Source organism: Balearica regulorum, chromosome 19 (assembly GCF_011004875.1).
Source record: "Balearica regulorum gibbericeps isolate bBalReg1 chromosome 19, bBalReg1.pri, whole genome shotgun sequence".
Taxonomy (NCBI): domain Eukaryota; kingdom Metazoa; phylum Chordata; class Aves; order Gruiformes; family Gruidae; genus Balearica; species Balearica regulorum.
The window spans coordinates 6,228,973-6,252,523 of record NC_046202.1 but is presented as its reverse complement, the minus strand read 5'-3'; the positions used below and the strand labels follow the sequence as shown (position 1 = coordinate 6,252,523).

The window sequence follows — 23,551 nt, the reverse complement described above, 5'->3', positions numbered from 1 at the left end:
AGCACTACCGCCGGCGAGGCCACGCACGGTGCTAACGTAAGGGCGCGCCGGAAGGAGGGGGCACGGCTCTAGGCGGCGGGAGGATTTGGCGGCAGCAGCAGAGCGCGGCGGGACACGCAGCACCATGAGCGTGCGGCTGAGCGAGGGTGCCATCGCGGTGAGAGGCCCGCGCCGGTGGCCCCGTGTACCGCGGGATGGGGGGGGCTGGGCCCGTCCTGGGCGGGAGGGGGTGTGTGTGGTGTGAAGCCTGGGCCGGGCCTGGGCCCGTGAGAGGGGGGCTGGGCGCTAAATCTCTTCCCCCTCCCTGAGGGGACAGACCGGGCCTGGAGCTGGGCCCGGTCCCGGGAGGCAGGGAGGGCCCTGGGCGGGTCCAGCAGTGACGGCCGTTCCCGTGTCTCTGGCTGTTCCACGGCAATTCCTCTTCAGCTGTGGATCTCAAAGCATTCCTGGTGGCATCTTTCTGAGGGTCTCCTTTTCTCTTTTCCAGGCCATAATGCAGGGGGAGGATGTCTCCAAGCCTGTGCTGCAAGTCATCGTGAGTACTCTGTTACCTCCTGTGCCAGTCTGACGGTGTGCGCTTCCGTGCAGGCTTTTGAGTGCAGCCAGGCTTCCTTTGCAGAGCAGCCAAGCAAGGCTGATGTACTCTTAATTATGTGACTTGGGCTATGCTGTACTCAAAAAAACCCCCATCTCAATAAATAGGTCATTTGCTAATGATGTCACTTTATGTTTTTGAAGAGTTTCTGAACAAATGAGAACTAATGCTCTGTTGTTTCCCCCAGAATACACGGGCTATTGCTACAGGAAATGGGCCACCACGTTACCGAGTGTTGATGAGTGACGGAGTTAACACGCTCTCCTGTAAGTATGATGAGCTGCAGCGAGATGTTTATAAGTGTGGAGGTGCTAAAAAATTTCCGGTCTAGGTACATAGTGATGAAATGAGTATTGAAGGAGAATGTGACGTACATGGGGACCACAGGCTCTGAATTGTGCAACTGCACTTTAACATATGGACAACATCCTTTTCTTCTGGAACTTTCTTTGTGAACTTTAAGCAATTAACTCACTACAGGGGGTAATGAAGACATAGAAACCCATATATGTTTTTGGAACAGTGATTTTAAAGTAATTTACCTTAATCTTTGTCTGAGTTCTTTGACGTGATCATTCTAGTCATTGTTGCACTCTGAAGTTTGGAGAGTAAATACAGTACAGTTTATGCTCAGTTTTGGTGACTTGTTAGCTGTTAGATTGTTTTCTGTCTGTTAGCCAACTGAGCAAGTTGTAGTTCTAATGCAACACTAGAGTGGCTGGAAAAGTTGAGGTGAGCCACAGCAACCCCTTTTAAGGAGGCATGTGTTAATTCTGTCCATGTTTTTTCTTCTGTTTCTGCAGCTTTCATGTTGGCAACGCAGCTGAACTCTCTGGTGGAAGAGGAACGCTTATCAGCCCAATGTATTTGCCAGGTTAACAGATTCATTGTCAACAGTCTGAAAGATGGAAGGTATATATGTTTCTTTAAGTACGATTCTATAGAAAGGCAGCTGCACTAGTGAGTGGTCTGTTCTTTGTGACTAAGCAGAAGCCAAAGGCTTTTGATTGGAATTATCTGAAAATAGTCTTTAGGGTGCAGGAGGGAAAATACACAGCACAAAGCTATAGCAGAAATAAAAAAAATTACAGAATGTGACTGCAGTGGGTTAAGATCTGTCTACTACAGTGATTTAGTAATTTAAAGTCTCCTGCTGGAATACTCCAAGTTCTACAAAGTTTCATTAAAATTCACTTTGATTATCAGCTGTGGAAAAGAAACAGTGAAGATTTCTTGTTACTTAGGTGTTGTGGAATCTGGTCTTCCTTTTATGAACATTTATGGGAAGGGAGATAGGATACTGCAGAACGAGAAGGGATCTGAGTGAATATATAAAAACTACATATGTGTCTAGGAGACTATGAACTGAGGTTCTGTGTCTTTTTATTCAGTGTATTTGTGGAGGGAATATAACTTCTTTTGAGGCAGGTAATATATTCTCTCTTGTAAAATCTCGCATGGTTTTGATACTTTTATAACACTATGTTGTTTCAAGCCATTTTTGTGTGGCCATTCAGCCTGCCATCAGCTGTCCTTGATGAAATGTGATACTGTTTCAAGCCTACTTGTACCTCATGAGAGGGTTAAGTTGACAGTGGAGAGCTTTTGTCTTCCAGATCCCTCATCCACAGAATCAGCCCCTAATGGTTCTACCACAAAGGATATTCAGAGTCTGGTAGACTTGCAGAGGGAGTGAAAGTCTTTATTGCTGTCTATTCTGTTTGTAGGAGAGTGGTTATACTGATGGATTTAAATGTTCTGAAAACTGCTGATAAGGTTGGTGGGAATATTGGCAATCCGGTGCCGTACAATGAAGGTGAGTGTCCTCTGTAAACAAATACCTTTCTGAACAGATTGTCTGTTCTGATAGCCTTACAACTGTCTGTTTCTTTCACTTAAAAAGAAGCAGACGTGTTCAGCTTTCTCATGCCTGGAACAGTGATGTCTGGATCTTGAAAATCCTTTCTGTTTGTGCAGTACAAAATTGCTTTTTTTCATATTTTTAAAAAACTCTACACTGTGGCTGAAGTTTCAGTCTCTACATGGCATTGGGAAGTATCTATACCTTATGATAACATTGACAGGTTTTTATTATGTGTTACTGGTCTCTACCTAGAGTTCCAGTAAGTATGCAGAAGCTATTCTATGTCTCCTCATAATGAGTAACCAAATAGATTAGTATTTCTTCTGTCTGGAAAGAAAACAGCAGGAGGAAGATGTAATAATGATCTATGAAACTATAAGATGACATGGAGGAGATGAATAAAGAATGATGAATCTCTCTTTCTTTTCTACATTCATTTGATGCTCTTTAGTTCTCATATTGTCAGGTAGTGGTTTTAAAACAAAGGCTGTACCGCACCCCCAAACAGTGCATAGTTAAATTATGGAACTTGTTGAGGTGGGTGCTAAAAATTGGCACAGGTTCAAAAAGCAATTAGATGTGAAAGAAAAATCCATTAAAGGCTGTTAAACATAACAATACATCCTCTGCATGAATGTTAGGTTCAGGAAGCACTAAAACTTAGATTGCCTAAAGTATGTAGATGAGAGACTGATATGAAAACATGGCCAGCATTCAGACTTTCCTCAGCACCCATTCCTACCCTGCCATCTGAAAAACAGTGATGCACTGGCTGGACCTTAATCTGACCTGCCATGAATCTTTTGTTTTTATTAATTTGCATAAGTAACTGTGTTCTTCATTTTCATGCACTGAGCTTACAGTTCTCAGGGAAACATTTTTTGAATTCATATATTCCCCCCCCCCCCCCCCCCCCCGAGATATGTTCGAAAGTATGTTCTGTTCTTCCAGTTCTGATCTCTAAAAAAGAGAGGATCATAACCACTTAAAGAAAATATTTGAACAGCTCTGTCATTCACGTATATACAGATAATGGCTGAAATTTAATAGCAAATAGTTCTTCTTGAAGAATTATTTTTTTTCCTGGTGGAAGTGAATTACTATGTTTTTATTACTAAGGGACCACACATTAGTGGCAACAATTTTCGGTAGGATATTTTGGACAAATGGCGGTGGTAGGTACACTGCCATTCTGGTTAGATATCTACTTTACTAATCGAAGTAGAAATTAGACTTTGTTACAAAGACATCTTTCTTCATTAACTTTTCTTTTTCCTAGGGAATTAGAGGGGCGTTTGTTAAATGAGCCTAAAGAATCTTTTGTTCCTTTGATAGTTACTTAGCTAATTGCTGTTTAAAAAATGTGTTGACATCTCAGATTTTATGGTTTAATCCCACAGTTGCTGTAGAGACCAAGATTTTCAGAATAGCTACTGAGCAGACTGTTTTGTGTCTTTCTCCCATTTTCCTTGCTTGTGTGATACAAGAGCTTGTGAACTATGGTGTTTTTCAGTTATATTGTTGCTTAGAAACGACTGGGAGTGTGATATCTTACAGAACTGAGCTGAAAATATACCTTTAAGAGTATAAATTTTGGTAAAATTACCATGACTTTGATCAAAGTTGTAGTTTTTATTTGGGCTTACAAAAGTACTCAGCAATGAAGAATGAAGTCTAAATGCTTTTGGAGGCGTTACAGGTTTATGATCATAGTAAGTGTGATCTTGCACTAGATGGTTAAGAGATGTCGAATTTGATGTGATATGTATTTCATTTTAATATTGACGTTATTGTGCAGACTTCATGCCCTTTTATTTGATATTAAACAAGGTTTCAGTTTCAGAAGACGGTAATAGTTTAGATTAGGCGTGCTAATCCAGCCTTTCTGCTCTGCAGGACTGCCTGATTTGTCATGAAGGCCTTGAGAAAATGGTAGAGGCGTATTTCAAGTTGCAGATTCTTTAAGTTCTTGTATATATTGAGAATTTTTTTTTTTTTTGAGGAACTTTCAGCTAATGCAGAATGAGTATCTAAGAGCACTTTGCAGTTTTTATGGAAAAAAGTTCAGGTATCTTAAAAAGAATGTTTAGTCATAGTTTTGCTCTTACTTGAAATACAGGTCTCAGATTGCTAGACCTAGGATTAAGGAATATTCTTTCCTAGGCTGTAATACCACAGTAGGACCCAGAGAGTGAGAAGCTGGCTTTTGGCCACTTTACACTTGAGCAGTAGGAGGTTAATCTGCCTAACAAGGAAGCTGTAGACACAATCTTCTTAATACCTATCATAAAAACTTTTCAGGCAGCATTTCATAATAGTATTGAAAATTAAGATTGAGCAGTTTAGTTCTTGGTAGAAAACTAGATGGTAATGTTATTACTGTCATTAATCTCATTCAAATTACTCTGATGCTGGACTTTCTTCTTACTGTAACAATTACTTGCCACTTCTGTTTAACTTCTGTCATTAATCTGTCAGTGTTGAAATGTTTGTATACTTATACATTCACTTGAACTCTTTCTTCCTGCCCTTCCCACCATCGCCTTTTTGTGTGTGGTTTTTTTATAGTGCATTTTCAGTCCTCCTCTTCCTCCCCCCATGCTGCCTCTCAGTTCTGGGACAGGTCTTCTGTCACCATGGTGCTGTAGCAGGATCTGTTGGTAACAAATTATTGGAAGCAGAGGACTGCAGTTATGCAGCTATTACATTAGAGTAGGTTGTGTGGCTAGCTTTGGCCAAAGGTCTTGGGTTTCACTAACCTGGTGTGTATATATAGCAGAAATGCAGTCAGGTATTTAAAGTGGTTTTTCAGCTTCTGCTAATAAAAACTAACAGTGAAAACCAGGCAGAGGAGTCAGTTTTCTGAGCACCCTAAGTGATCTGTAGGCCACCAGCCACCAAAAATCATGGTTGAGGAGTCCCTGGACTCCAAGTAAGAAGATTGGAAAGATACTTCTGTATTTGAACACATGCACAGATGTGTTTAATGTATTCTTAATCTATGGAGAAACACAAGGCTCTGGCTAGGCAGCCATTAAACCATGATTTTGTGTTTCCTAATACTCAAGTGTTCTAATGTACGTGTACACAAATACTCTAATGTGTGTGGTGGTCTTTTTGGTTTTTGGTGGGGTTTTTTAATTAAAAAATCCTAGGGGGGGGAAAAACATTGGGAACAAAAGTAGCAAGGAAGTCTCTTGCTGTTTCATATGCACATTCCTGTTCTTGAATATTCTTTCCCTGTCCAGGCATATTTGTTTTTAATGTGTTTTGTTGAGGTTTTTTCCTTCTTTTCCTCTTAACACAAAATGAATTTGGCGTGTTGAGCGCTGACCCTGACTGGGTCCTCCGAGTACCTGAGGCAGCTGAGGGTGAAATCTGGCTTCTCCATCTAGCGGATTCTGCAGTAAATACACATTGCTGTTTGACGTCACTCTGTTGCCAGGGAGACTGCTGTCACCAGTTTCCCCGATGTGACTCTACTGCGGCAAGTTAGAGGAGCAGATTGGTTTTGTGCAAGGACCTTGTTTTGGATTGAAAATAACCTGAGGGTTACCTCTGTAGACCACACAACATCAGCCAACACTACATCAGGGTCTCCTCGTGTTGCTTCTGCTCCTTTTACTTCTGTGCCGTCCTTCCTTGCCATTCTGTTCTGGGATTCTCTGCTGTTGTTCCTTGTGATGTTTATGGGCTAGGTCTGACCTTCTTTTCTACTTTCTCTGACTATATTACTCCTTGCACCCCAAATCAGCGGGGCTTTGTCTGCTCAGGCTTGGGAATTCTGCAAATCGATGGCTTAAGAGTTAGTCACATCCAAAAAGATGAAAATGTTGGATATTTTTTCATCTGGAGGCAAAATATGATAGGACAATTATTCTGTAAAGGAATTCAAATTTTTGAATGGTAGATTAGTCTCCTAATATACTATTTTTCTAGATATGCCACTCTGTTCTTTCTCTTGTAATTTATCATCAATATAAGGCAAGTAAAAGTCCTGGAAACTAAAAAAATGCATGATATGTATTTACTATGGCATCACTTTGCTCCCTATGCAATATACTGCTGTGTCCCAAGAGGGACCCTGGTAAATGCTGAAATGATGACTCCATCACCCCCACATTAAACATTTTCATATTTTGGAAATAAAATACAGCAAGTGTTTTCTTTGTCTTGCATTAACTTCAGGTTTGACTTTACTCAGTGGGTTTTTGGGCCCTTTCTGAGGTTTAAGAGGGAATTCTCCTACAGTTTTTATCTTAGCTGTTATGTAGTAGCAGAAACTACCTGTCAGAGCAATAGAAGCCTGTAAAAAACCGAGAAGTTGTCAAGATAACTTCAGTGCTGTCCTTTTAAATAACTGTCAACCCTGAATTCTTTCGAAGTAGAAAGCAGTTGCTTGCGGAAAGAGATGTGACTGAAATTCCTCCATGGTAATATTGTTCAACAGATAGCTTGCTACTGCTGTGTCTTACAACACTTGAATTTTAGCATGTGTTCTCTGTGTTTTAAATTGTTATTTTTTTCATGCAAGCCTTATTTCCTACAAAGGAAAGTTTTAATTACTGTGCTCCCTCTTGTACTGTATGATCTCTTTCTATTTGATTACCAGGGCAAGGGCAGCAACGTTCTTTGCCTCCAGCAGCAAACCCACCACCCAGCAAACCACAGCAACAAAATGGCAATTTGTCAGTAGCAGGTAAGAGTAATCCTGGGCAGGAATTGGTTTCCATTTGTGCAGTGCAAAACTACAGCTTAAATTTAAAAAAGATCCTTTCTATAACGGTGTTGCACAAGAAACACTTCATTAAAGTCTAACCCATAGCTTGACAAGGGGAATTCTCTGAATAGGCTACTGGCTACTGTACACTTGGATCTAATAATAAATTTTTTAAAAGGGGGAAAAAAAAATCTGTCACCTTCCCTCCTCTTTCCCAAGGGTCAGGGCGGGGGGGGGGGAAAGGAAATAACTTTTATGAAGCAGTGTAAACTGAACATCTGGTCTGGTGCAATTTTGCATTCTTGAAACAGTGCTCTGTGACACCTGAGTAGGCTACAGTTTGGAGCTGGCCAACAGGTGTGTTATTGATGCTGAGATACTGAGGCCAAACAGTTTAGGTGGTACAGGACTGAAATTATTTGATAAGACATCTATAAATACAGGTATTTTTGATCAAGACTTTAAATAGTGAGATACTGAAAAAGGCAGTCAATTTAAATGTCAGCTTGTAGACGTTTTTTGAAGCTAGGTCTTGTTAATGCTTTACCCTGTCTGCATTCTTTACCCCTGTGTTTAAGAAGTATTTTGAAATAGTAAAATTTTTGACACTTGTTTACTGCAGCACTAAACAATCTCTTTCCTTCTGTACTTAAAGATGAGTTCTGTGCTCATACATTGACAAGATTCAGTTCAGAATTAGCAGTATTGCTTTGTGTCGGGGTGTGCCATATTTTAAGGATTATACTCCTAACTAGATGTTTCCCACTTAGACCGTGTTTAAGTGATTGACTCTGGACACATCTCCACTTCCAGTGTAAGTGCTGTAAAGGTCTGAGAGTGTCTCTTTTGCATCACTTTGCAGCCTAGAAAATACTTCTGACCAAGAGCAGAAGCAATTCAACAAACTTTCAGCCGCTGTCATGCCCCACATAGTGTTAAGTATAACTTTGCCTTTTATGCAGCTCCCTATAGCATGGTGGGAAAGTTCTGCCTGACCTTGCACCACGAGTTGGCTTTAACCTGGCTTTTGTCTGCAAGGCTGAAATTCTTTATGCTTTGTTGTGGTTTTTGAAAGGTCCTGCTGCTCCGAAGTACCATGCTCCCTCAAACCAGTTTGGTAAAGCAAGCGCTCCCAGCTCAGTGAAGACACCAGGGGGGTCTCAGGCCAAAGTAGTGCCGATTGCCAGCTTGAACCCCTACCAATCTAAGTGAGTTGTTGTGTTTTGCCAGGTATTACTCAATGTCACAGGTATGAAGGAACAATAGCTTCTTTTTGCTTTCTCATGTATGAATCTCTGTCAAATCATTCTTTGAGTTCTTTTGACTTTATTGGTTAACTTCAAACCAGCAATAACAACAAAACCACCCGGAGAAGCAAACAAAAAAACCCTCCATAGAAACAGCTGTACGTGTTTTGGTTTGTTTTTTGTTTATTGTTTGGGGTTTTGTTTGGTTGGGGTTTTTTGTGGGTTGGGTTTTGGTTTTTTGTTTTTTGTTTTTTTTAATTTCATCAACACTCCTACAATCTGAGCTTTGCCTTAGCATTGTCTTGGTGAAGTTACCCTGCTGAGCTACATGGGGTTTTAATATTTTAGTTGAAAATCAATTGCCTTCTCTTTTTTCCTAAAGCAACCTTCTTTTTGGTAACGTAATGACAAAACAGCTCAGTAAGCTATTTGCTTCGGCTACTGTTGAAAAGCATGAGGATGTAATTATTTCGTGAATGACATTTTTAAGTTATGCAAACCCAAGTTAAATGCGAATCCTATAATTGAGCTCTTGAGTTCTAGCATGGCTTTTCAGAACAGGCAAACCTGCTGTATGAGAAATGTACCCTAGAAGAGTAAAAGATTTGAGGCCTGCTTCTATGCAGAAGGATTGTTCGCTACTATTATCATACTAGATGCTTTATGGCTGGCTTTGTTGCTGCTTTCTCTACAACTTGCTGCCTTTAATGGTCTAGGCCATTAAAATAGAAAGCAGCAGAAAAGCAGCTAGAGTTGCTGAGGTGCAGTGGAAAGATTCTGGCTTTTAAATAGTGACATTCCAGTTCCAAAGGTTTGTCAATTCAATCTCTTTAAAAAAAAAAAAAAAAAAAAGACACAGAACAGTGATTTCTTGCACAATTTCAGGTGGACCATTTGTGCTCGTGTTACCCAAAAAGGTCAGATCCGCACGTGGAGCAACTCCCGTGGTGAAGGAAAGCTCTTTTCTATAGAGCTGGTTGATGAAAGCGTAAGTGTCATATGTTGAGAAAAAGTTAATGTATGCCAGATGCTGATCAACCCTTCATAAAGACAGAATAGAGGAAATAAAGTGTATTATAGGAAATGGTTTTTTTTATTACAACTGAAGCTTGTATTCCTGTATTCATTAAGTTGAGCATCAACGACCCGGTTTTTATCCAGAATGAAGTCTTCAATGTATGGCATTACTGATTATTTTTCATCGAAGTCTATAGTGTGTGACTAAATTTTTGCAGCTTCAAAGTATAGTTGTTTATAGAAACTGACAACCTAATACTGAGTTTTGTGGTGGTTTCCTGTAGATTGAGAATGAGGTCTCATCCTTTCTCAGATACACGGTACAAACCAAGGAGTGAGAGGAGCATTTCCTCCAAGTTACAAGGTTTCGTTTTCATGAGGAAATCAAGAGTACAAATTATTGTAATACTAGGAAATTTCATCTGTGGTTTGTTTGGGGAATGGTATCTGGTAAATCTAACTAAACTTGCAGTTTGTGAAGCCTCTTATCAAATTACAGCCTTCTGTCGTGAAAACAAACAAGATTCTGGTAGATTATGTTTACTATAAAATGTGAGGTTAATAATGTAACATGTTGTCATCAGCCATTTGTTTTCTCTGCATACTGTCTGTATTCAAATTTTTAAAAAAAACCCCAATATTTATATCTAGTGAGTTTATAATTGTTACTAATTCTTGCTTAGACATGACATCATGTGTGAGTGGGAGATACACAGTACATTGTGTGCTAACTTGTGAAGGTGCATGATCTATTTGATTTTTTTTTTTATGTAATGGCAATTAATGCCAGTTTTACAAGTACCTTTTCAGAGGTGTATATGAGATATATGTAGTTCTTATGCATTTCATTCTGAAGCTCTAGATATACTAATGAGACTTGAATATGAAATTTGATGGTCAGGTGTAGAATATGGTGGTTAAGCTATAACTACAAACGTGAGGAGAATGTTGTTTGTTTCTCACGTGCCTGGAGCTAGCCTGGCAGACCGCGCTGTGTCTATAGACCTGATGTCACTTAACATTGCAAGTTTTTAAATTTTTTTTTTTTAATGCCAAATTTCAGTTCTGACCAGCTCTCCTGTTTTCCTGCAGGGTGAGATTAGAGCTACTGCATTCAATGATCAAGCAGACAAGTTCTTTCCACTCATTGAATTGAACAAGGTATGGTAGCATTGTGCTTTCACAGGCTGACATGAGCTAGAAAAGAGGAACTTCAGCGTAGCAAGGATTTTTAAAGGTGAACACAATCTATTTTCTCTGTCTGACTTCTGATAATATCCTCTGTTTCATTGCTTTCTCCTGTAGGTATATTATTTTACCAAAGGCAATTTGAAGACTGCTAACAAGCAATATACAGCTGTTAAGAATGACTATGAGATTACATTCACTAATGAGACTTCAGTTGTGCCCTGTGATGATGCCCAGCATCTTCCATCTGTTCAGTTTGAGTTTGTATCCATCTCTGACTTGGAGAACACACCCAAAGACTCAATTGTTGGTCAGTGTAAATAGCAAAATGGCATGCTCTAAAGCTTTGAAGTTTTACTTTTGTGCCCTGAATACTGGGGAGGTAGTAGGCATACGATGCTTCGAGTGTTTTGATCTCTTAAATGAAGTTATCCGGTGATGGTTTCCATTAAAAATGCCTTGGACAGTTTTCCTGTTAAGATGTATTTGCTGTATCTGCTAACAATATATAACGATTTTGCTTCAAACTAACAACAGTAAATGATACTTGTTTATTGTACTATGATCATTGTTTTCCATAGAAAAGGGCTGAAAGAAAAATGTCCTTGCTCAGCACGTGTGCATGTCATACCTTCCGTGGTCTTGCTTTCTTTCACTATCCAATTATCTCTGTAGTGATTTTGGCACAATTCATTGCATTCAAGTCCAAGTTGCATGACTGTTTTGGCTTGCTTTGTGAAGTTATTGAAGGTTTGTTTTTCTGTAATTTGTTGGGCAGAGTACTCCGGAAAAATCAGAGGCTTGGGTGGGGGCGAGGGTTCTCAGGTTTCACAGGCACAAGATGCTTGTGATTCAGAGGCATTCAGCTATGAATTTTAAAGGTAGATTTGTAATATTAAAAATGGTGTATTTTTAGGGAGTGCAGAGGGGATTGCGTTAGCTCTTACTACCCAAACATGCAGGCTTGTTTAAGTTGCAGCTTACGGTCGTGGGGCTACAGTGAAGGCACTAGCCAGCTGCTTCTTTGTGTTACAGTCGCTTTGAAACCCCTTGCCTGAGAGACTTGTGCTTAAACAGCAAGAGTGTGTGTTACAGGATCAGGGCTAAAGTCCTTTGACAGAATGTGATGGGAGAAGATAGTACAATGCCTTGATCTCGCTAATGTGGTGAGGCTTGCATTCATGAATATCTTAATGAATTCGTCAACAAAATTAAAGCACTGAAGAGTTCTGTAGTGGAGCATTCCTACCATAATACACTTAATTTCCATATCAGATTTGATTTGAATAGGGAGCCAGGATGCAAGGTAAAAATCTGACACTAGGATTGAATTCTTCTCTTGTGATCTTGTATTCCCCAATTGTGACCCTTGAGTAACTCTAAATTGTAACTTTTTCAGATGTAATTGGAATTTGTAAGAGCTATGAAGATGTCACTAAAATTACAGTGAAAGCTAACAATAGGGAGGTATCAAAGAGGAATGTGCATCTGATGGATACATCAGGGAAACTGGTGACAGCTACGCTATGGGGAAATGAGGTATGTGCTCTCTTACCTGTTCTTAAGCAAAGGTTCCTTTGTGTAGCGTGAGGAAATGAGTGTGCTGTTGTCATCCAAGATGGGCATAGCACCGAGACAGTCCTGGGTGTTTAAGGATCAGGGGCAGAGGGAAGGTGAAAGACTGTCTGGTTTCATTCAGGTGTGATGTTCTTAACCTTTCTCTGACAAACCGCTGACATGATCTGACTAATATGTTCTGAACAACTGCAGACATTATGTCTCAAGCCCAAAGACTAAAGATAACAGGCTTCTGGTTTAGGAAAGGATATGAGTTGCAGTTTGATTATGGAACAGCCCGGTGGCTACGGCTGTCTCATTTGAGATGAATTTTATTCGTAGGGTGGGATATGTGTTACCCTGCATAAAATGCTGCTTAAATGGGGGGTTGAGAGACTGTATCTCAGACTAGCAGTTTAAAGCATCAGAGCCTTGGAGTTGAAAATTTGAGTAGTTGCACTGAAGTGCTTATTTATCCTTTTAACAGGCTACTTTGTTTTCCACCGGTGTTGTAGATACTTAGGGATTTATGCTCCACTCTATAAAATGGGAGTGATCCTGCCAGCTTGACAGTGATGCTTTATGGCTAAATGATCAAGTGCACTGATATTGTAGGTAGCTGAACACCATTAACCATCTGTTGATATAAATGAAGTAAACTGAAGTTGGATATCACAAAGTTTTGAGGTTGAACCAAGTGGTTATAGGAGAGGTTACTGGTAATCGGCTCCTGGCATAACTCTTCCAACAGAGATCAGACTCTGCATTTTTCAAAGTTAAATCTGTTTGCTTGCTTGTAGAATAGAGACAAGAACAAGCATTGAGGGTAAGTGACTTACGGCTTGCAGTTAGGGTTAGAATCTCTATCTCCTTTATAAGTTATTGCCCTAACTGCTGGGATATGGTTTGTGTTCTTTTTGCATCTCATAGATATAGGGAATGCTACTGCTAACTCCAGCTTGTTTGTAGTCTTTAAGCACATGATCCTCCCCTTGTTTGCTAAGTGGTGTGGGGTCCAGAAAATCTATACCTTTCAAAACCTCTCTCATGCCAAGAGGTTCTGTTAGTGTCAGACTTTACTCAGATAACAAACTGATGGCAATTGAACAGCATTAAAGCAGCTTTATGAGATTAAAAACAGAAAATGGAGTCTCGAGAAAAAATGTTTGGTCAGCGTACCTACACTTCTACTTTTTAAGTTGTAGTAGAATAGACATGATTGGCTCAATCAAGCCAAGTGAGTTGTTTCATCTCCTGAAGAGTCTAATCTGACCAAATAATTTCTCCTATTTAGAGAAACCTGCATTCTCATAACCCATCTCCCTTTCTAAAAATCCTTGTGTAAAATTCCTAATGGAAGGAACTAATCCTTTGTTTTCCAAACCAGTGGTGTGACTTAGAGATTCTCTGGTTTCCCAGGAAATGGGGTGTTAGAAAGGGCAGCTAAAAATTAAAGCTGTAATCCTTAAACTCCTAGTGATATCATTTAAAACATTAACTTCTAAATACAATAAGATAGTTTGATTCAGATTTGGTCTCTTGTGATGATCTGTGAATTATAACCGCAAGTTCAGTACCTTTACTATAGCTTGCTAGTAATGTTTTCTGGTTTTTTTCACACGTGCAGGCTGAACAGTTTGATGGTTCTAGACAACCTGTGATAGCCATCAAAGGAGCCCGAGTCTCTGATTTCGGTGGTAGAAGCCTGTCTGTCCTGTCCTCAAGTACAGTTGTCATCAACCCTGATAGCCCAGAGGCTTTTAAGCTCCGAGGATGGTATGAGTGTGTGTTTATGTTGATTCATTCCAGCCTGCTGCGATTTTGTTTTATTCTGTTTCTCTGTACTTGAGCAGTCTGTATAGTACTGAAGAAAGGTAGCAGAGAATATGGGTTCCAGGGTTATAGAAACTTCTCTTTCTTGAAAGCACTAGAGCCTGAAAGGCTGTCCTTTTTAAGTTGTTCAATTCAAAAACTTGTAATTCCATGACAGACCTTGAAAAATTGAAATAGGAGTAGTGCATGCTGACCCAAAGCCTTGGAAGGCAGCATGAAATCAGACTTGACCAGCTCCACTTTCTGAGGCATTGTCTGAGAGAACAATTTTTATTCCCCCCCCCCCCGGCTTTTTCCGTTGTGTGGAATCTGATATGCACTCAGTTAGTAGGAACTGGAGGAACTGTGTTGACTTCTTCCAGTGTCTATTCCTTATCAGACATTTTTCAGATGGCAAAATAACATTTTTATTGTTCTCAGAAAACCAAAATTATTTCTTGGTGGTTCGTTGCTTTTACTGTAGGTAGTTACTAAATTTTCTGCTGTAACTACTAATATGGTGAGATGCAGCCTATGTACGAATAGGGTTAAGTGCCGACAGCATCAGATTTGTGAATCCTGGGGTTTCAGGTTCCAGTTAAATCACCCAAACATGGATAAAATATAATGGCATTCTCCATTTGTCATTGAGCTGAGGTTCTCCCATGCTTCAGAGGGTTGTTGAAAATAAAATTGATTGTGGGTGTTAGCTATTGCTGTCACACTTTAATTTTCAGTTTTTGAGTCTTGGTGTGTTTCTCAAATCACAAAAACCACTAGAATGGGGTGGCAGTACAATCTTTTGCTGAAAAGCAGTGCTTTCTTATTTTAACAGAGGAAGCATAATCTGTTCTGTGCTATTTGCTTTTTCTTTCGAAGCTGCTGTGAAGATAATGGTACCATGTAATTTAATTTTAATTATGGAAATATCTTGATGCCCTTAAATCTTGTTATCTGACTGCCTTTAAGAAGCATGCAGTACGTGGTTTGACCACTAGCTGGCAAACAAATTGCAGTTATATAGAACAAAGCTGTCCTCCTTTTGTGGGTTTATAAAATACTGTGCTAATTAAGTTGGACTATTAACTTATTCTGAAATGCTATTTTTGTTTGCAATATACACAAATTACTGTAATTGTTTCCTTTGCAATCATTGATAAAGAAAAAAATCCCTCCTGTATTAGGTACATGAAACTAAATGTTAGCTTTTGATAAGTCTGTATGGTCTGCTATCCAAAAATAGAAGGGCATCTTTGTGGTTCCAGGTTTGATTCCGAGGGGCAGCTTCTGGAATGTGCCTCGATCTCTGATGTGAGAGGTGGGCCAGCGTCTGGGGCGAACACCAATTGGAAAACCTTGTTTGAAGCCAAATCTGAGAACTTGGGACAAGGAGATAAGGTAAAATGTGGCCACTGAGTACAAGCTTTGTGTACTGGGGAGAAAATAAAAAGCCAGACTTTATGAAGGCATTCTGCTTATGGAAGTAGTCCAGTTGTTGAGCAGTATGCGCTTACTCTTTCAGAATTTATGCTATTAAATAATATTTATTTTTTTTTTTCAAATAAATTCAAGCTTGTTGCTGATGTTGCAACACGATACTATGTTTGCAAGAGAATTCTAAGCCTTGTGTAAATGGGGGGGTTAGTTCACCCCAAAGATGTTTATATAAATAGCACAAAGTGTTCTAGGAGAAACAGGTGCATTAGGAGGAAGTGGTTTTCAAGGGTGCATACTTGGTCAATAGAAAAGCTAGGAATAAAACTTAGGTCTCTGGCATTCCAGTCCAGTAATGTCTCTAGGCTTATACTGCTTCTTGACTTATTTTTAAATATTTTTTTTTTCCAAACTTAAGTGCTTAGCCATTTGGGATTGCAAGAACTTCTATCTAAGGAAAAAAACTTTACCTGTAATTCAGGTATTTTCTGTGAGATTTTTTTTCACATGCTTCTTAAGCAACCTCTGTTTATCTGTTGAAAGACTTGACCGTGGTCCTAAACCATTAGGATGATCATGTTAGTATGGTGAGTGGGTATTTTGTTCTGTAGGCTATAGTTTAATCAAATGCTTATCTGTAATACTACACAGTAGGCTTTCTGTGTTTTGTATTGGCTCCCAAAAGAAGCATAGGAAAGTGTAGAATCTTAATCCTGTGAAAAAGTGGAGATTTGAACAGACACAATGGAGAAGCAAATATGCTTTATCTAAAGAAAACCTAGCAATTGGAGTTTCCTGCAATGGAAACACAAAATAATCTTGCTGTAGGGGCTTTATTTAACATAATGGAAGCCTGAAAATGATTGCAACAGAGGGGTTGATTTACAGTTTCCCAATAATCCATAGCTGTTAAGCTTTCTAATCCTAAATATCCAAGTATGGGTGCCTTGCTTTGTAGTTAATTCAGAATTGGAAAACATTGAGTATTTTGAGGCTAATGTTGCACACTCACTCTCCTAGGCGGATTATTTTAGTTGTGTGGGCACAGTCGTACATCTGCGCAAAGAGAACTGTATGTACCAGGCATGTCCCTCTCAGGATTGCAATAAGAAAGTGATAGACCAACAAAATGGACTGTATCGTTGTGAAAAGTGTGATCGTGAATTCCCCAACTTCAAGTACCGCATGATGCTTCTGGTAAGTAAAGGGATTAGAGGAGAGCGTGTTTCTCACTGTTTTCCTTGTGCAGTCCAAACAGAAATCTTTTGAGAGAATAGGGTGTTAGTTCTGTTTGTCTATCTGTGATGCCTGTGGATTAGAGGGTATTTAAATTGCTTGTATGCTGTACCTGAGTGAGGGATGTTTCATTGAGCTGATTAGCAGTTTGTTTTCCTAGTGCTCCAATTAAAGGCTTTTCTCTTTGCCAAAAAGTTGATGCTAGCTGAGTTGATTCTGGTTTCCAAGTGTACTATGCAGTGCAGAGTACAGATGGCCTACGCCTCTTCAGTAGTGAAGATAAACTGAAGTAAAATGGCATTTCTGGAGAGCAGTAATTGCACTTTTACAGCTGCTACCTATATTTAGTACATTTTTTTTGGGTAGGTATTGTTCTGTCTCATGCTTTAATGGAGCCTGCTTCAGAAAGTTGTCTGAGGGTTATTATTGTGATGCCCGCTTACACCATAAGCATAGAACCTTATTCTGCTTTAGATTATAAGTTAGAGTTGTATCTGCTTCTTAGAAATGCTGTGCCAGGTGGGCATGCAGAGAGAAGGGAACTATCCCTGCAGTCTCACTAAAACACAAACTGCTTCTGAATAATTTCTAGCAGATAACTTCTAGGAACGCATGAACTACTTTACATAGCAGAATCATTCTCGTAAAATATAAAGGGGATCCTGAGGGTACAATCATGGCCTTTGGAACAGTGTGTCTCCTACTTTCCCGTTCCTAACAGTCAAAGTAGCCGGGAAGTGCATGTGAGGCTAGTACTTGATCTTTTTACTCCTCTGTCTTGTCCTTGAACATTTTGATAGTTTCCTCATAACATAGTATTACGTGTGTTTATGGTCAAGTACACGTACTTACAAAGTAAATGCAGTTTGAAGTCTCGCTGGTGTCCCCCTTGGTGGTGGTTGTTCTGGGCTACCTGTTCTTGCTCACAGCTCATCAGTGACAGCAGAACAGAGCTGAACATCCAGTGTGTACCACTGTGATCTTGTTGGCCTCTTCCTGTGACACAATGTACTGTCAATATTAACTTGCATTAAGTTACAGTCTATGGAGCTAAAAAAAAAAAAGGTTGTAAGTCACTGCCTTCCACCCTCAGTGATGGAAAGTACCTACGGTACACAGGGCTCCGATAGTTACTGGAAATCTAAAACTCTCTATAGGCGTGAAATATTTTTTCTTTTGTCTTCCTTGAGGAATAGGCAACTGGATGAAATAATCTTTTGGGGTTTTTTTTAGGTGACCATTGCAGACTGTCTAGAGTATCAGTGGGTGACTTGTTTCCAAGAGGCAGCAGAATTCATTCTTGGGCAAAATGCAGCTTTCCTGGGAGAACTGAAGGAAAAGGTCAGTCAATTAGCTTATTGTCTTTTTATTAAATGTCTAGAAGCTGAACTATGTTTCACACATCTTGTGGGGCTGCCCTCACATTTCTTGATTTTTTTTTTTTTTTTTTTTTATTTTGATTCTCCTGGTAAGGAAATATTCTTGTAATGTTGACTTTGAAGGCAACTTGGAGAAGGATGTAAGGTATGTGTGGAACACCAGTGCTGATCCATCAGAGAGCATGATCTTACCCCTGTGAGTGCACATATAGCACTCCTAAGTCAGCAGAGGTGGCAAAGGCAGTGGGTTATGTTCATGTAGTTGCTGTGGAAATGAACAGCATTATTAAAACAAATACAAAAGTGCCATATGAAAGAAAGGGATATTCTGCTTCATTTGGCAGGAATTTGATCTTGCCTGTTCTCTGGGTGATAGGCCAGCTCAGGGGCCTGGCAGCCCAAGATTGTTCTCCAGATGTTGGACTTCAGTATCTTTTACAAGTTCACAAATCATTGCTTCTCCTCAATCTGAAGTTCTTGGCAGGGACGTGTTTACTCTCCTCAGGATTATTTTCCACGGGCCATCTGCCTGGAGAACAGAGATTTGCCTGGTTTCCCCCATAGTTTGCTCCCACAGTCAGTCTGTCTACCTCTGAGCTCTTTTGGCTGTTAAAAGCTGGAGATCAGCCTGTCCTTATCACCTGGACCTCAAGAGACAGCTGATTACTTGACGATGGTACTACAGCCTTTAGAGAGCTGACAGCTTTAACATGTGTTGACTGCAATAGAAAGGACAGGCTGTTTTATCATTGTACCTAGGTTGGAAGAATCTGGGGAAAAAACCCTGGTTTAGCAATGAATGCTAACAAATTAGCCCTAATGTGTTCCAAAAATTTGTTTACAAAACCAAAAAGTTCCAGAATGCTTTGTATATATATTTGTAAGTAGGCAGGAAGCTTTTTGAACTAGTGTGTGTTAGCCCACTTCTAAAGGCTTTTTTCTTTCCCCCACCAAATACCATCAGAAACTTTGTGGGTCATATGAAAACCGTGACTTGTAAAATGGGTCATTCGTAGAGATGCTTAAATGATCTTTCTTTGACAGATTAGAACAGTTTTTAAGGTTGTAAGTCATTAAACACTGACAGTGTTTTCTTCCCTTTGCCACTATATGCTTCTCTGCTGCATTTTCCTTTCTTCCAACCAAAATAATCTTTTCCTGATTTTTTGGTTGTCTACTACATAAAATCTGTGGTTTTGTTTTGGGTTTTTTTTAATATGATGAGCTATAAAGCATAATAAGTTCTTGAGTTGCATACGAGCATTGCTGTGCTCCCAGGCTAAGGCTGGTCGATACTAGGGCTCTGTAGATATACCAGTTGTTGGTTAACCCATTGCTTGGCTGTGGGAGGGAAATGAAAATGGGAGGGATTGTTGAGGCTGTAGTCCTGACTGGCCTGAGGCACTGTTGTAGACCCCATCTGCTTCTGCAAAGCAGGATTAGTTTTCCTGTCATTTACATACAAGAATGGTTTTTGAAAATTTCCTGCACTTTGGCTGTCTAAGGTAAGTGGCACAAAGCTCGTGTTTCTGGGATGCTAAGTTTTTGTGATATTATGGTTCTGTAGGAAGATGTATTGCTAGGGCATTCTAATTAGATGTGCTTGTACTCTTGCATTTCCTTTCTTAACTTGTCAATATTTTCTTACTTCAGTCATGCTTAATCTCTGCTAGAGTTCAAACAAAATTTCTTAGTCCCTTTTAATGCTGAAGAGAACTGGGTGGGGAAGGAGGGACAGTGCATCCTATGTAACAGTGCAAACATGTAATGTCTTTTGAAGAGCTGCCTAATGGAAATGGCCAAGGATAGAAAATGGAACATAATATGGAATGAGCCCTTGAGCGGGAATGCTTTATGTTCCAGGAGAAATTGTTTTTGATTTGACACTTTTATGAGCCTTTATAAATGGTACTTGATGCATTTTCAGTAAGCTTTTCTTAGTGGTTTTTCCTCTGACGACCTGATGCAGTATCCTCTGAAGTTGGTGGAAGTCTTTCTACTGCTCGCAGTATGTTTTGAGTCCACGTAGAGCCAGTGACCACGCTAAGCATAGATATGGATGCATGGTTTTTCATCTCCTTCTCCACTGTGCTTGTTACCAAAGGAGGTAATGTAGGGTAGCTGGTATGCTAATGGCATTTTCCACTCACTAATGGTTAGCATAGTTTGTGGCAGAGCTGGAAACAGAAGCCAAATGCTTTATTAAGCGAGTTGGGTTTTTTTATCCTCTAATCCATGTGATGGTCAGAAGAAGGGGCTTTTAATATTCAGGAAGGATATGCCTAAATTTTGCAGTCTGTGAAACTAGCTACTCCTGTTCACCTTCATTTGTTGTGCTTTTCTAAACCTCAGGAGAATCACTGTGTAGTGTAAAATAGTGCTGTGCACATTTAAAAACAGCAGATGTAACACTTGGAATATGAGTGAAACTGAGGTGGGTTCAATTCCAGATCAGATGCTCGCTCTGCTGCTGGAGTGACTGATCAAGTCAAGTGCATCTGGTAGATAAATGCATTTATAATTACTTGTTTGTATCACTGTGGGGCTGCAGGATTTTTGTGGAACATCAGCAAAGGTTTTTACAACTAATTTTTACAAAAATAAACTTTTTCCACAGTCTCCACAACTTATCTGCTTTTTTCCCTTCTGTTTTGACAAATTGTCTGTTATAAATGATGATTATGTTTAGTGTTCATATGGTAATTAGAAGCAGCTTATGTTATAAATATGACAGTCTTCTAATGGTTATAAAAGCATGTTCAAAACATGCATCCACTTCTTTATAGAGCATCCTCTTAAAAAGGTCTGTGTCAGGATGTGAAGGATACATACAGCCTTGATGGATAAGCAGAGAAACAGAATGCCTAATAAGAGAATTAATACAGAAATAGTTAACTCTGTCAGTGTTTGTGGTCATAGCAGAGCATCAGAATTAGCCAGTTAAGCAGCATGAGAGAATTGCCTGTAGATTTATAGTATTTTCTTTCTGTACACTTGGTTGCAGATTTGGTGCAACTGTACGTTATTTTGTTTAGGTAGCAAAAAAGTTTTCACCTTGAACTAAGCTTTTCCTTAAAAACTTTAAGTTATAGTTTTGGCAGCTAAAATTTGATGGAAGATTCAGCTCTGCCTACGTGATCTAGTTAGTTCCACCATTTTGCCAACATCAGCAAAAGACGAGCTCTTCTGAAAGTTCATGGTACTACTCGAAGCCTGGAGTGTCTGCAGCTGATATCTGTCTCTGTCCTTCTCGCAGAACGAGCAGGCGTTTGAAGAAGTGTTCCAAAATGCAAACTTCAACACGTACGAGTTCAGGATCCGAGTAAAACTGGAGACTTACAATGTAAGTATCCCCCAAAAGGCAAATAATGTGGCATGAGGCGTTTGTAGTTTGACTTGTCTCCATAGGAGGTGGCTTCCTCCTCTTACGTTTGTGGGGAGGCGTTTCCAAAGATACTTCTCACACAAATACTGTCAGTCCTGAGCGCTGAAGGAGGGATCCGCTGTCATTAACGCTGCTCCCTCAGGTTCATCGAGCCTGGCTTGTTTCAAATGAAAACAATATAGCTGCTCTGGGAGTGAAGTTTGTACTCCCAGTTAACCCCAATACCAAGAGCAGTAAGTTACTGGGGCAGGAGGAGGTTAGAAACAAATGCCTGGAGTATGAGCGTTCTCTTACATGCCGTATTTCTGTTGCACAGGATGAATCTCGTATTAAGGCTACAGCAGTGGATGTCAAACCTGTGAACTACAGAGAATACAGCAAGAGGCTGATCACAAGCATCAGGAGAAATGCTCAGCTAGGGTGAGGAGGCTGGTGCTGACTGATTGAAGCTAGAACTTCCAGGAAAAACTCAATAGATAATATTATGCTGACTTTTTCCCCACCCTGTGTGTGACAATTTGGCATTAATTACACCATGCATGGTAGTCCAGTGTAGTGGGCTAAGTGATTTAATGCGTTTCTCTGAAGATATGCCCTGGTAGGTAAGAATGCACTCTAATGGCCACGATATTGTAGGCTGTTGTGGTCTATTAAGCTGTGAGAGCTCTAAAGAGGAATCTGTAGACAGGTTGCCAGGGTCTTTAGACAAACTATTCAGAATGTCTGAAGTAACTTTTTGCTTTCTTACTATATATAAAGCTGAATTATATAACTATTGTGTCTTCTTTGCAAGAAAGTAGTGGCAACCTTGACACTTGGACTTGTTCAGCAGAGGGTAGGAGGAAGAGTCATACAGGTTTCAGATATGGACGAAGGAGGACAGGTCTATTAGCGCAAGTTAGTTCCTTTCCATAGAATTCAAAGGCTTTCTCTTTCCACAGGTGCCATGCAGTTGTTAATGCTTGGAATGGCAATATGATAGAATTATTAATCAAAGACATATCTCTTATATCTGAAGAATATCCTTCCTTCAGGGTTTAATAGACTGAGTCAGATGGGCCTGATATTAATCAAAATTGTCTCTTCTGAGGAAGGCAGATAAGCATTGACTCTCCATTCCCCCAGGGAAATCTAGGCAACTACAAAGCATTGCTTTAGTTTTCTCTTCAATTAATACTATGGGGTTTTGACTGATTTTAGCACACATTTCCTGCCTATATATACTTTGTATGTTTGTATGTTCAGTTTCTTTGGTTTTATTTGTAATGATGTTAATCAGAAACAGGTCTTTAAATGGGGGGAGCTTTGTTTCAATAAATACTGTTTAATTCCTGTGTAGTGAATTTTGCTTTCTTTGAACACCAAAGACTTCTCATTACTGGAAAGCAATTAATTAGCTTTCATAATAAGCATTCACTTGGGGGAGATGTTACCTTATTACAAACTCTAAGGTTAGACCGAAGAATGGAGACTTCTTTGCCTGATGTTAACGGCATGGAAATGCAGTGATATTTTCACCATTTCTGTGCCTGAGAATGCTGATGAGCTGGCACTTCTGGGATTTTTATTGACGTTTACACAGCAGTCTAAAACTAACCAGGCTTTGAGATTTGTTCAGACATAGAGCTAGTACAGAAAACAGTAATTATGCTACTGGGCTTTTCAGTCAGCAGAGCATGCTAGCTCTGTGTGCTCCTAATCACATTAATTATGTGTTCCCTGGCTGCAGCTCACAGCTTGGCATTTGCTGCACAGTTCCAAGCATCCAGGCAATACTGCAGTGGGTCTCTTGTAGCAAAACTGAAATTTATTTATTTATTTTGCTCCATAGAGCACTGTTTCTTCATGTATTCATTTGGTGCCCTTTATTTCCCATCATTTCCTGTTTGTCATCTTAAGTCTTTTATGTTTAAGAACTGTAAATGCCACTTCCATTGATGGACATGAAGGACATTATTCTGGGCCCATTAATTGCACAAATAACCCCTTCTTCTTTTTCGGATTCTGAGGATCATGACTGGGTTCTTCTGCTGATGTCTTGCATTTTTTATTGAAGTATTTGTTCCCTCTGACCTTGCTTATAAAGCGTTGACTAGAAAATAACAGTCTCAGCACGG

The 23,551-nt window shown here is 39.8% G+C and overlaps 1 protein-coding gene across 1 annotated transcript; it reads left to right on the top strand.

Moving 5' to 3' along the window:
• The first annotated feature begins 6 nt into the window (after positions 1-6).
• RPA1 (replication protein A1) lies at positions 7-22,772 on the top strand. The gene is made up of 17 exons (XM_075771912.1): positions 7-157; positions 488-535; positions 783-861; positions 1,399-1,507; positions 2,323-2,411; positions 7,072-7,158; positions 8,255-8,387; positions 9,312-9,414; positions 10,536-10,604; positions 10,749-10,941; positions 12,031-12,170; positions 13,816-13,964; positions 15,266-15,398; positions 16,455-16,631; positions 17,904-18,011; positions 21,306-21,392; positions 21,751-22,772. Exons 1-17 carry the CDS (start codon positions 125-127, stop codon positions 21,856-21,858), a joined length of 1,845 nt encoding a protein of 614 aa, XP_075628027.1. The 5' UTR covers positions 7-124; the 3' UTR covers positions 21,859-22,772.
• The last annotated feature ends 779 nt before the right edge of the window (positions 22,773-23,551 follow it).